Below are 14,432 nucleotides of genomic sequence, written 5' to 3'. Positions count from 1 at the left end.
AGGGGCTCTGCAAACGTAACATGATGCCCGCAGACCATTCCATCAAAGTCTGCATTCCAAAACGTCACTACTTCCCTTCCGAGCCCCGGCATGTGCCCAAACAGTGGTTTACCCCCACATATGGGGTATCAGCGTACTCAGGAGAAACTGGACAACAACTTTTGGGGTCAAATTTCTCCTGTTACCCTTGCAAAAATAAAAAATTCTGGGCTAAAAAAATATTTTTGAGGAAAGGAAACACATTTATTATTTTCACGGCTCTGCTTTATAAACTTCTGTGAAGCACTTGGGGGTTCAAAGTGCTCACCACACATCTAGATAAGTTCCCTTGGGGGTCTAGTTTCCAAAATGGAGTCACTTGTGGGGAGTTCCTACTGTTTAGGCACATCAGGGGCTCTGCAAACGCAACCTGATGCCCGCAGAGCATTCCATCAAAGTCTGCATTTCAAAACGTCACTACTTCCCTTCCAAACCCCGACGTGTGCCAAAACAGTGGTTTACCCCCACATATGGGGTATCAGCGTACTCAGGAGAAACTGGACAACAACTTTTGGGGTCCAATTTCTCCTGTTACCCTTGGGAAAATAAAAAATTGTGGGCTAAAAAATCATTTTTGAGAAAAGAAAAATTATTTTTTATTTTCATGGCTCTGCGTTATAAACTTCTGTGAAGCACTTGGGGGTTCAAAGTGCTCACTATGCTTCTAGATAAGTTCCTTGGGGGGTCTAGTTTCCAAAATGGGGTCACTTGTGCGGGAGCTCCAATGTTTAGGCACACAGGGGCTCTCCAAACGCGACATGGTGTCCGCTAATGATTGGAGCTAATTTTCCATTCAAAAAGCCAAATGGCGTGCCTTCCCTTCCGAGCCCTGCGGTGCGCCCAAACAGTGGTTTACCCCCACATATGGGGTATCATCGTACTCAGGACAAACTGGACAACAACATTTGGCGTCCAATTTCTCCTATTACCTTTGGGAAAATAAAAAATTCTGGGCTAAAAATCATTTTTGAGGAAAGAAAAATTATTTTTTATTTTGACGGCTCTACGTTATAAACTTCTGTGAAGCACCTGGGGGGTTATAAGTGCTCACTATGCATCTAGATAAGTTCCTTGGGGGGTCTAGTTTCCAAAATGGGGTCACTTGTGGGGGAGCTCCAATGTTTAGGCACACAGGGGCTCTCCAAACGTGACATGGTGTCTGCTAGCGATGGAGATAATTTTTCATTCAAAAAGTCAAATGGCGCTCCTTCCCTTCCGAGCCCTGCCGTGCCCACAAACAGTGGTTTACCCCCACATATGAGGTATCAGCGTACTCAGGACAAATTGGACAACAACGTTCGTGGTCCAGTTTCTCCTTTTACCCTTGGGAAAATAAAAAATTTTTCGCTAAAAGATCATTTTTGTGACTAAAAAGTTAAATGTTCATTTTTTCCTTCCATGTTGCTTCTGCTGCTGTGAAACACCTGAAGGGTTAATAAACTTCTTGAATGTGGTTTTGAGCACCTTGAGGGGTGCAGTTTTTAGAATGGTGTCACTTTGGGGTATTTTCAGCCATATAGAACCCTCAAACTGACTTCAAATGTGATGTGGTCCCTAAAAAAAATGGTTTTGTAAGTTTTATTGTAAAAATGAGAAATCACTGGTCAAATTTTAACCCTTATAACTTCCTAGCAAAAAAAAAATGTGTTTCCAAAATTGTGCTGATGTAAAGTAGACATGTGGGAAATGTTATTTATTAACTATTTTCTGTCACATAACTCTCTGGTTTAACAGAATAAAAATTCAAAATGTGAAAATTGCGAAATTTTCAAAATTTTTGCCAAATTTCCTTTTTTTCACAAATAAACTCAGAAATTATCGACCTAAATTTACCACTAACATGAAGCCCAATATGTCACGAAAAAACAGTCTCAGAATCGCTAGGATCCGTTGAAGCGTTCCTGAGTTATTACCTCATAAAGGGACACTGGTCAGAATTGCAAAAAACGGCCAGGTCATTAAGGTCAAAATAGGCTGGGTCATGAAGGGGTTAAAAAAAACTTCGCAGAGGGAAGTGCAGCCCTATTCCTATAGGGAATGTACCGTGCAGAATGGGGCTCTCTAATACATGACTACAACTCCAGGTTCTCAACAGATCCATCACCACAGAAATCTATGGACATCTGACCCTCCCAGAGGAATGAATGGAAACCCTGAGACAGGACGTCTAGCAGTAGGAATGCTGCATGTGGGCTGTTACGTGGCTGCTACTGAGGGCAGAGTGCTAGTGACTTCTCCTTCGTGGACACAGACTGTGAAGAGAACCTCCTCCTCCTGACCAATCAGTGGCTGCTGTGCGTTTAGAGAACCTCCTCCTCCTGACCAATCAGTGGCTGCTGTGCGTTTCTAGAATGTCCATCTCTGGTGGCTCCAGTGCTCACGCCTTAGAGCAGGACACGTGACTACAGGTGAAACGCTCAGATTCCAGATACTAAGATGGCAGCTTTCTGCTCTTATATTATACATGAAGCGCATGCGACAGATTGTCATGTGACCGAAAAAGGTCACCTGATCATCAAATTACACGTGATCTAAATTTGATTCGACCATTGGTCAGTACGTTACCGGCACTTCCGTGACGTAGCGGGAGGGGTGTGGCCGGCAGCTGAGACAAATAAACATGGAGGTGATCTTCCACGAAAAAGTAAGTTGTCATCAGTGATCGGGGGAGGCGGGAGGAGGGGTCACCGAAGATGGAGGGGGCTGGCATGACGATCATACGTGATCACCGGGAGCCAAAGACAGCAAAAACCTGAAGAAGAGGAAGCCACAGGCACAAGGTGTTATTATAGGACGGATGTGACGTCACAGCACAGTATATAATGTTATTATAGAGGGGACGTGACGTCACGGCACGGTATATAATGTTATTATACAGGGGATGTGACGGCACGGTATATAATGTTATTATACAGGGGATGTGACATCACGGCACGGTATATAATGTTATTATACAGGGGATGTGACATCACGGCACGGTATATAATGTTATTATACAGGGGATGTGACATCACAGCACGGTATATAATGTTATTATACAGGGGATGTGACGGCACGGTATATAATGTTATTATAGAGGGGATGTGACGTCACGGTATATAATGTTATTATACAGGAGATGTGACGGCACGGTATATAATGTTATTATAGAGGGGATGTGACGGCACGGCACGGTATATAATGTTATTATACAGGGGATGTGACATCACGGCACGGTATATAATGTTATTATAGAGGGGATGTGACGGCACGGTATATAATGTTATTATAGAGGGGATGTGACGTCACGGCACGGTATATAATGTTATTATAGAGGGGATGTGACGTCACGGCACGGTATATAATGTTTTTATAGAGGGGATGTGACGTCACGGCACGGTATATAATGTTATTATACAGGGGATGTGACGGCACGGTATATAATGTTATTATACAGGGGATGTGACGTCACGGCACGGTATATAATGTTATTATACAGGGGATGTGACGGCACGGCACGGTATATAATGTTATTATAGAGGGGATGTGACGTCACGGCACGGTATATAATGTTATTATAGAGGGGATGTGACGTCACGGCACGGTATATAATGTTATTATAGAGGGGATGTGACGGCACGGTATATAATGTTATTATAGAGGGGATGTGACGGCACGGTATATAATGTTATTATAGAGGGGATGTGACGGCACGGTATATAATGTTATTATAGAGGGGATGTGACGTCACGGCACGGTATATAATGTTATTATAGAGGGGATGTGACGTCACGGCACGGTATATAATGTTATTATAGAGGGGATGTGACGTCACGGCACGGTATATAATGTTATTATACAGGGGATGTGACGGCACGGTATATAATGTTATTATAGAGGGGATGTGACGTCACGGCACGGTATATAATGTTATTATAGAGGGGATGTGACGGCACGGTATATAATGTTATTATAGAGGGGATGTGACGTCACGGCACGGTATATAATGTTATTATAGAGGAGATGTGACGTCACGGCACGGTATATAATGTTATTATACAGGGGATGTGACGGCACGGTATATAATGTTATTATAGAGGGGATGTGACGTCACGGCACGGTATATAATGTTATTATAGAGGAGATGTGACGTCACGGCACGGTATATAATGTTATTATAGAGGGGATGTGACGTCACGGCACGGTATATAATGTTATTATACAGGGGATGTGACATCACGGCACGGTATATAATGTTATTATAGAGGGGATGTGACATCACGGCACGGTATATAATGTTATTATAGAGGGGATGTGACATCACGGCACGGTATATAATGTTATTATACAGGAGATGTGACATCACGGCACGGTATATAATGTTATTATAGAGGGGATGTGACATCACTGCACGGTATATAATGTTATTATAGAGGGGATGTGACGTCACGGCACGGTATATAATGTTATTATACAGGGAAGGTGACATCACAGCACGGTATATAATGTTATTATAGAGGGGATGTGACATCACGGCACAGTATATAATGTTATTATACAGGAGATGTGACATCACGGCACGGTATATAATGTTATTATACAGGGGATGTGACATCACTGCACGGTATATAATGTTATTATAGAGGGGATGTGACGGCACGGTATATAATGTTATTATACAGGAGATGTGACATCACGGCACGGTATATAATGTTATTATAGAGGGGATGTGACGTCACGGCACGGTATATAATGTTATTATACAGGGAAGGTGACATCACAGCACGGTATATAATGTTATTATACAGGGGATGTGACGGCACGGTATATAATGTTATTATACAGGGGATGTGACATCACGGCACGGTATATAATGTTATTATAGAGGGGATGTGACGTCACGGCACGGTATATAATGTTATTATACAGGGGATGTGACGGCACGGTATATAATGTTATTATACAGGAGATGTGACATCACAGCACGGTATATAATGTTATTATACAGGAGATGTGACATCACGGCACGGTATATAATGTTATACAGGAGATGTGACATCACGGCACGGTATATAATGTTATTATACAGGAGATGTGACATCACGGCACGGTATATAATGTTATTATAGAGGGGATGTGACGTCACGGCACGGTATATAATGTTATTATACAGGGAAGGTGACATCACAGCACGGTATATAATGTTATTATACAGGGGATGTGACGGCACGGTATATAATGTTATTATACAGGGGATGTGACATCACGGCACGGTATATGTTATTATAGAGGGGATGTGACGTCACGGCACGGTATATAATGTTATTATACAGGAGATGTGACATCACAGCACGGTATATAATGTTATTATACAGGAGATGTGACATCACGGCACGGTATATAATGTTATTATAGAGGGGATGTGACATCACGGCACGGTATATAATGTTATTATACAGGAGATGTGACATCACGGCACGGTATATAATGTTATTATAGAGGGGATGTGAGGTCACGGCACGGTATATAATGTTATTATACAGGGAAGGTGACATCACAGCACGGTATATAATGCTATTATACAGGGGATGTGACGGCACGGTATATAATATTATACAGGGGATGTGACATCACGGCACGGTATATAATGTTATTATAGAGGGGATGTGACATCACAGCACGGTATATAATGTTATTATACAGGGAAGGTGACATCACAGCACGGTATATAATGTTATTATACAGGGGATGTGACGGCACGGTATATAATGTTATTATACAGGGGATGTGACATCACGGCACGGTATATGTTATTATACAGGAGATGTGACATCACAGCACGGTATATAATGTTATTATACAGGGAAGGTGACATCACAGCACGGTATATAATATTATTATACAGGGGATGTGACGGCACGGCACGGTATATAATGTTATTATACAGGGGATGTGACATCACGGCACGGTATATAATGTTATTATAGAGGGGATGTGACATCACAGCACGGTATATAATGTTATTATACAGGGAAGGTGACATCACAGCACGGTATATAATGTTATTATACAGGGGATGTGACGGCACGGTATATAATGTTATTATACAGGGGATGTGACATCACGGCACGGTATATAATGTTATTATACAGGAGATGTGACATCACAGCACGGTATATAATGTTATTATACAGGGAAGGTGACATCACAGCACGGTATATAATGTTATTATACAGGGGATGTGACGGCACGGTATATAATGTTATTATACAGGGGATGTGACATCACGGCACGGTATATAATGTTATTATAGAGGGGATGTGACGTCACGGCACGGTATATAATGTTATTATACAGGAGATGTGACGGCACGGTATATAATGTTATTATAGAGGGGATGTGACGTCACGGCACGGTATATAATGTTATTATACAAGGGATGTGACATCACAGTACTGTATATAATGTTATTATACAGGGGATGTGACGTCACGGCACGGTATATAATGTTATTATACAGGGGATGTGACATCACGGCACGGTATATAATGTTATTATAGAGGGGATGTGACGGCACGGTATATAATGTTATTATAGAGGGGATGTGACGTCACGGCACGGTATATAATGTTATTATAGAGGGGATGTGACGTCACGGCACGGTATATAATGTTATTATAGAGGGGATGTGACGTCACGGCACGGTATATAATGTTATTATACAGGGGATGTGACGGCACGGTATATAATGTTATTATAGAGGGGATGTGACGTCACGGCACGGTATATAATGTTATTATACAGGGGATGTGACGGCACGGCACGGTATATAATGTTATTATAGAGGGGATGTGACGTCACGGCACGGTATATAATGTTATTATAGAGGGGATGTGACGTCACGGCACGGTATATAATGTTATTATAGAGGGGATGTGACGGCACGGTATATAATGTTATTATAGAGGGGATGTGACGGCACGGTATATAATGTTATTATAGAGGGGATGTGACGGCACGGTATATAATGTTATTATAGAGGGGATGTGACGTCACGGCACGGTATATAATGTTATTATAGAGGGGATGTGACGTCACGGCACGGTATATAATGTTATTATACAGGGGATGTGACGGCACGGTATATAATGTTATTATAGAGGGGATGTGACGTCACGGCACGGTATATAATGTTATTATAGAGGGGATGTGACGGCACGGTATATAATGTTATTATAGAGGGGATGTGACGTCACGGCACGGTATATAATGTTATTATAGAGGAGATGTGACGTCACGGCACGGTATATAATGTTATTATACAGGGGATGTGACGGCACGGTATATAATGTTATTATAGAGGGGATGTGACGTCACGGCACGGTATATAATGTTATTATAGAGGAGATGTGACGTCACGGCACGGTATATAATGTTATTATAGAGGGGATGTGACGTCACGGCACGGTATATAATGTTATTATACAGGGGATGTGACATCACGGCACGGTATATAATGTTATTATAGAGGGGATGTGACATCACGGCACGGTATATAATGTTATTATAGAGGGGATGTGACATCACGGCACGGTATATAATGTTATTATACAGGAGATGTGACATCACGGCACGGTATATAATGTTATTATAGAGGGGATGTGACATCACTGCACGGTATATAATGTTATTATAGAGGGGATGTGACGTCACGGCACGGTATATAATGTTATTATACAGGGAAGGTGACATCACAGCACGGTATATAATGTTATTATAGAGGGGATGTGACATCACGGCACAGTATATAATGTTATTATACAGGAGATGTGACATCACGGCACGGTATATAATGTTATTATACAGGGGATGTGACATCACTGCACGGTATATAATGTTATTATAGAGGGGATGTGACGGCACGGTATATAATGTTATTATACAGGAGATGTGACATCACGGCACGGTATATAATGTTATTATAGAGGGGATGTGACGTCACGGCACGGTATATAATGTTATTATACAGGGAAGGTGACATCACAGCACGGTATATAATGTTATTATACAGGGGATGTGACGGCACGGTATATAATGTTATTATACAGGGGATGTGACATCACGGCACGGTATATAATGTTATTATAGAGGGGATGTGACGTCACGGCACGGTATATAATGTTATTATACAGGGGATGTGACGGCACGGTATATAATGTTATTATACAGGAGATGTGACATCACAGCACGGTATATAATGTTATTATACAGGAGATGTGACATCACGGCACGGTATATAATGTTATACAGGAGATGTGACATCACGGCACGGTATATAATGTTATTATACAGGAGATGTGACATCACGGCACGGTATATAATGTTATTATAGAGGGGATGTGACGTCACGGCACGGTATATAATGTTATTATACAGGGAAGGTGACATCACAGCACGGTATATAATGTTATTATACAGGGGATGTGACGGCACGGTATATAATGTTATTATACAGGGGATGTGACATCACGGCACGGTATATGTTATTATAGAGGGGATGTGACGTCACGGCACGGTATATAATGTTATTATACAGGAGATGTGACATCACAGCACGGTATATAATGTTATTATACAGGAGATGTGACATCACGGCACGGTATATAATGTTATTATAGAGGGGATGTGACATCACGGCACGGTATATAATGTTATTATACAGGAGATGTGACATCACGGCACGGTATATAATGTTATTATAGAGGGGATGTGAGGTCACGGCACGGTATATAATGTTATTATACAGGGAAGGTGACATCACAGCACGGTATATAATGCTATTATACAGGGGATGTGACGGCACGGTATATAATATTATACAGGGGATGTGACATCACGGCACGGTATATAATGTTATTATAGAGGGGATGTGACATCACAGCACGGTATATAATGTTATTATACAGGGAAGGTGACATCACAGCACGGTATATAATGTTATTATACAGGGGATGTGACGGCACGGTATATAATGTTATTATACAGGGGATGTGACATCACGGCACGGTATATAATGTTATTATACAGGAGATGTGACATCACAGCACGGTATATAATGTTATTATACAGGGAAGGTGACATCATAGCACGGTATATAATATTATTATACAGGGGATGTGACGGCACGGCACGGTATATAATGTTATTATACAGGGGATGTGACATCACGGCACGGTATATAATGTTATTATAGAGGGGATGTGACATCACAGCACGGTATATAATGTTATTATACAGGGAAGGTGACATCACAGCACGGTATATAATGTTATTATACAGGGGATGTGACGGCACGGTATATAATGTTATTATACAGGGGATGTGACATCACGGCACGGTATATAATGTTATTATACAGGAGATGTGACATCACAGCACGGTATATAATGTTATTATACAGGGAAGGTGACATCACAGCACGGTATATAATGTTATTATACAGGGGATGTGACGGCACGGTATATAATGTTATTATACAGGGGATGTGACATCACGGCACGGTATATAATGTTATTATAGAGGGGATGTGACGTCACGGCACGGTATATAATGTTATTATACAGGGGATGTGACATCACGGCACGGTATATAATGTTATTATACAGGGGATGTGACATCACGGCACGGTATATAATGTTATTATACAGGGGATGTGACATCACGGCACGGTATATAATGTTATTATAGAGGGGATGTGACGTCACGGCACGGTATATAATGTTATTATACAGGGAAGGTGACATCACAGCACGGTATATAATGTTATTATACAGGGGATGTGACGGCACGGCACGGTATATAATGTTATTATACAGGGGATGTGACATCACGGCACGGTATATAATGTTATTATACAGGGGATGTGACAGCACGGCACGGTATATAATGTTATTATAGAGGGGATGTGACATCACAGCACGGTATATAATGTTATTATAGAGGGGATGTGACATCACAGCACGGTATATAATGTTATTATACAGGGAAGGTGACGGCACGGTATATAATGTTGGTATACAGGGGATGTGACATCACGGCACGGTATATAATGTTATTATACAGGGGATGTGACATCACGGCACGGTATATAATGTTATTATAGAGGGGATGTGACATCACAGCACGGTATATAATGTTATTATACAGGGAAGGTGACATCACAGCACGGTATATAATGTTATTATACAGGGGATGTGACGGCACGGTATATAATGTTATTATACAGGGGATGTGACATCACGGCACGGTATATAATGTTATTATACAGGGGATGTGACGGCACGGCACGGTATATAATGTTATTATACAGGGGATGTGACATCACGGCACGGTATATAATGTTATTATAGAGGGGATGTGACATCACAGCACGGTATATAATGTTATTATACAGGGAAGGTGACATCACAGCACGGTATATAATGTTATTATACAGGGGAGGTGACGGCACGGTATATAATGTTATTATACAGGGGATGTGACATCACGGCACGGTATATAATGTTATTATAGAGGGGATGTGACGTCACGGCACGGTATATAATGTTATTATACAGGAGATGTGACATCACGGCACGGTATATAATGTTATTATACAGGGGATGTGACATCACGGCACGGTATATAATGTTATTATACAGGGGATGTGACGTCACGGCACGGTATATAATGTTATTATACAGGGGATGTGACGTCACGGCACGGTATATAATGTTATTATACAGGGGATGTGACGTCACGGCACGGTATATAATGTTATTATACAGGAGATGTGACATCACGGCACGGTATATAATGTTATTATACAGGAGATGTGACATCACGGCACGGTATATAATGTTATTATACAGGGGATGTGACATCACGGCACTGTATATAATGTTATTATACAGGGGATGTGACATCACGGCACGGTATATAATGTTATTATACAGGAGATGTGACATCACGGCACGGTATATAATGTTATTATACAGGGGATGTGACGGCACGGTATATAATGTTATACAGGAGATGTGACATCACGGCACGGTATATAATGTTATTATACAGGAGATGTGACATCACAGCACTGTATATAATGTTATTATACAGGAGATGTGACATCACGGCACGGTATATAATGTTATTATACAGGAGATGTGACATCACGGCACGGTATATAATGTTATTATACAGGGGATGTGACGTCACGGCACGGTATATAATGTTATTATACAGGGGATGTGACGTCACGGCACGGTATATAATGTTATTATACAGGAGATGTGACATCACGGCACGGTATATAATGTTATTATACAGGGGATGTGACATCACGGCACGGTATATAATGTTATTATACAGGAGATGTGACGTCACGGCACGGTATATAATGTTATTATAAAGGGGATGTGACGGCACGGTATATAATGTTATACAGGAGATGTGACATCACGGCACGGTATATAATGTTGTTATACAGGAGATGTGACATCACGGCACGGTATATAATGTTATTATAAAGGGGATGTGACGGCACGGTATATAATGTTATACAGGAGATGTGACATCACGGCACGGTATATAATGTTGTTATACAGGAGATGTGACATCACAGCACTGTATATAATGTTATTATACAGGAGATGTGACATCACGGCACGGTATATAATGTTATTATACAGGAGATGTGACATCACGGCACGGTATATAATGTTATTATACAGGGGATGTGACGTCACGGCACGGTATATAATGTTATTATACAGGGGATGTGACGTCACGGTATATAATGTTATTATACAGGAGATGTGACATCACGGCACGGTATATAATGTTATTATACAGGGGATGTGACATCACGGCACTGTATATAATGTTATTATACAGGGGATGTGACATCACGGCACGGTATATAATGTTATTATACAGGAGATGTGACATCACGGCACGGTATATAATGTTATTATACAGGGGATGTGACGGCACGGTATATAATTTTATACAGGAGATGTGACATCACGGCACGGTATATAATGTTATTATACAGGAGATGTGACATCACAGCACTGTATATAATGTTATTATACAGGAGATGTGACATCACGGCACGGCATATAATGTTATTATACAGGAGATGTGACATCACGGCACGGTATATAATGTTATTATACAGGGGATGTGACGTCACGGCACGGTATATAATGTTATTATACAGGGGATGTGACGTCACGGCACGGTATATAATGTTATTATACAGGAGATGTGACATCACGGCACGGTATATAATGTTATTATACAGGGGATGTCACGGCATGGTATATAATGTTATTATAGAGGGGATGTGACATCACGGCACGGTATATAATGTTATTATACAGGGGATGTGACGGCACGGTATATAATGTTATTATACAGGGGATGTGACGTCACGGCACGGTATATAATGTTATTATACAGGGGATGTGACGGCACGGTATATAATGTTATTATACAGGGGATGTGACGTCACGGCACGGTATATAATGTTATTATACAGGGGATGTGACGTCACGGCACGGTATATAATGTTATTATACAGGGGATGTGACATCACGGCACGGTATATAATGTTATTATACAGGGGATGTGACATCACGGCACGGTATATAATGTTATTATACAGGGGATGTGACGTCACGGCACAGTATATAATGTTATTATACAGGAGATGTGACGTCACGGCACGGTATATAATGTTATTATACAGGAGATGTGACATCACGGCACGGTATATAATGTTATTATACAGGGGATGTGACGTCACGGCACGGTATATAATGTTATTATAGAGGGGATGTGACATCACGGCACGGTATATAATGTTGTTATACAGGGGATGTGACGTCACGGCACGGTATATAATGTTATTATACAGGGGATGTGACGTCACGGCACGGTATATAATGTTATTATACAGGGGATGTGACATCACGGCACGGTATATAATGTTATTATACAGGGGAAGTGACGTCACGGCACGGTATATAATGTTATTATAGAGGGGATGTGACATCACGGCACGGTATATAATGTTATTATACAGGAGATGTGACATCACAGCACTGTATATAATGTTATTATACAGGAGATGTGACATCACGGCACGGTATATAATGTTATTATAGAGGGGATGTGACATCACAGCACTGTATATAATGTTATTATACAGGAGATGTGATATCACAGCACGGTATATAATGTTATTATAGAGGGGATGTGACATCACAGCACGGTATATAATGTTATTATACAGGGGATGTGACATCACGGCACGGTATATAATGTTATTATACAGGGGATGTGACGGCACGGTATATAATGTTATACAGGAGATGTGACATCACGGCACGGTATATAATGTTGTTATACAGGAGATGTGACATCACGGCACGGTATATAATGTTGTTATACAGGAGATGTGACATCACGGCACGGTATATAATGTTGTTATACAGGAGATGTGACATCACGGCACGGTATATAATGTTATTATAGAGGGGATGTGACGGCACGGTATATAATGTTATACAGGAGATGTGACATCACGGCACGGTATATAATGTTGTTATACAGGAGATGTGACATCACGGCACGGTATATAATGTTGTTATACAGGAGATGTGACATCACGGCACGGTATATAATGTTGTTATACAGGAGATGTGACATCACGGCACGGTATATAATGTTGTTATACAGGAGATGTGACATCACGGCACGGTATATAATGTTATTATACAGGAGATGTGACATCACGGCACGGTATATAATGTTATTATACAGGGGATGTGACATCACGGCACGGTATATAATGTTATTATACAGGGGATGTGATATCACGGCACGGTATATAATATTGTTATACAGGGGATGTGACATCACGGCACGGTATATAATGTTATTATACAGGAGATGTGACATCACGGCACGGTATATAATGTTATTATACAGGAGATGTGACATCACGGCACGGTATATAATGTTATTATACAGGAGATGTGACATCACGGCACGGTATATAATGTTATTATACAGGGGATGTGACATCACGGCACAGTATATAATGTTATTATACAGGAGATGTGACATCACGGCACGGTATATAATGTTATTATACAGGGAAGGTGACATCACAGCACGGTATATAATGTTATTATACAGGGGATGTGACGGCACGGTATATAATGTTATTATACAGGGGATGTGACATCACGGCACGGTATATATTGTTATTATACAGGAGATGTGACATCACGGCACGGTATATAATGTTGTTATACAGGAGATGTGACATCACGGCACGGTATATAATGTTGTTATACAGGAGATGT

At 40.9% G+C, this 14,432-nt stretch overlaps 1 protein-coding gene across 4 annotated transcripts in view; it reads left to right on the top strand.

The window, feature by feature from the left end:
- Positions 1–2,583: 2,583 nt before the first annotated feature.
- Positions 2,584–14,432, top strand: part of ATXN3 (ataxin 3) — a 51,507-nt gene continuing 39,658 nt past the window's right edge. For 2 of the 4 annotated variants that reach the window (XM_077267859.1, XM_077267850.1), the window contains exon 1: positions 2,584–2,683. In XM_077267859.1, coding sequence (XP_077123974.1) covers positions 2,660–2,683 — 24 coding nt within the window. In that variant the 5' untranslated portion in view covers positions 2,584–2,659. Of the gene's footprint in view, positions 2,820–14,432 lie in introns of all 4 variants that reach the window. The other 2 variants (XM_077267865.1, XM_077267872.1) reach the window with 2 other exon arrangements.

The sequence above is a fragment of the Ranitomeya variabilis genome, chromosome 1 (assembly GCF_051348905.1).
Source record: "Ranitomeya variabilis isolate aRanVar5 chromosome 1, aRanVar5.hap1, whole genome shotgun sequence".
Classification (NCBI taxonomy): Eukaryota; Metazoa; Chordata; class Amphibia; order Anura; family Dendrobatidae; genus Ranitomeya; species Ranitomeya variabilis.
This window is presented reverse-complemented; position numbering and strand designations above follow the sequence as displayed.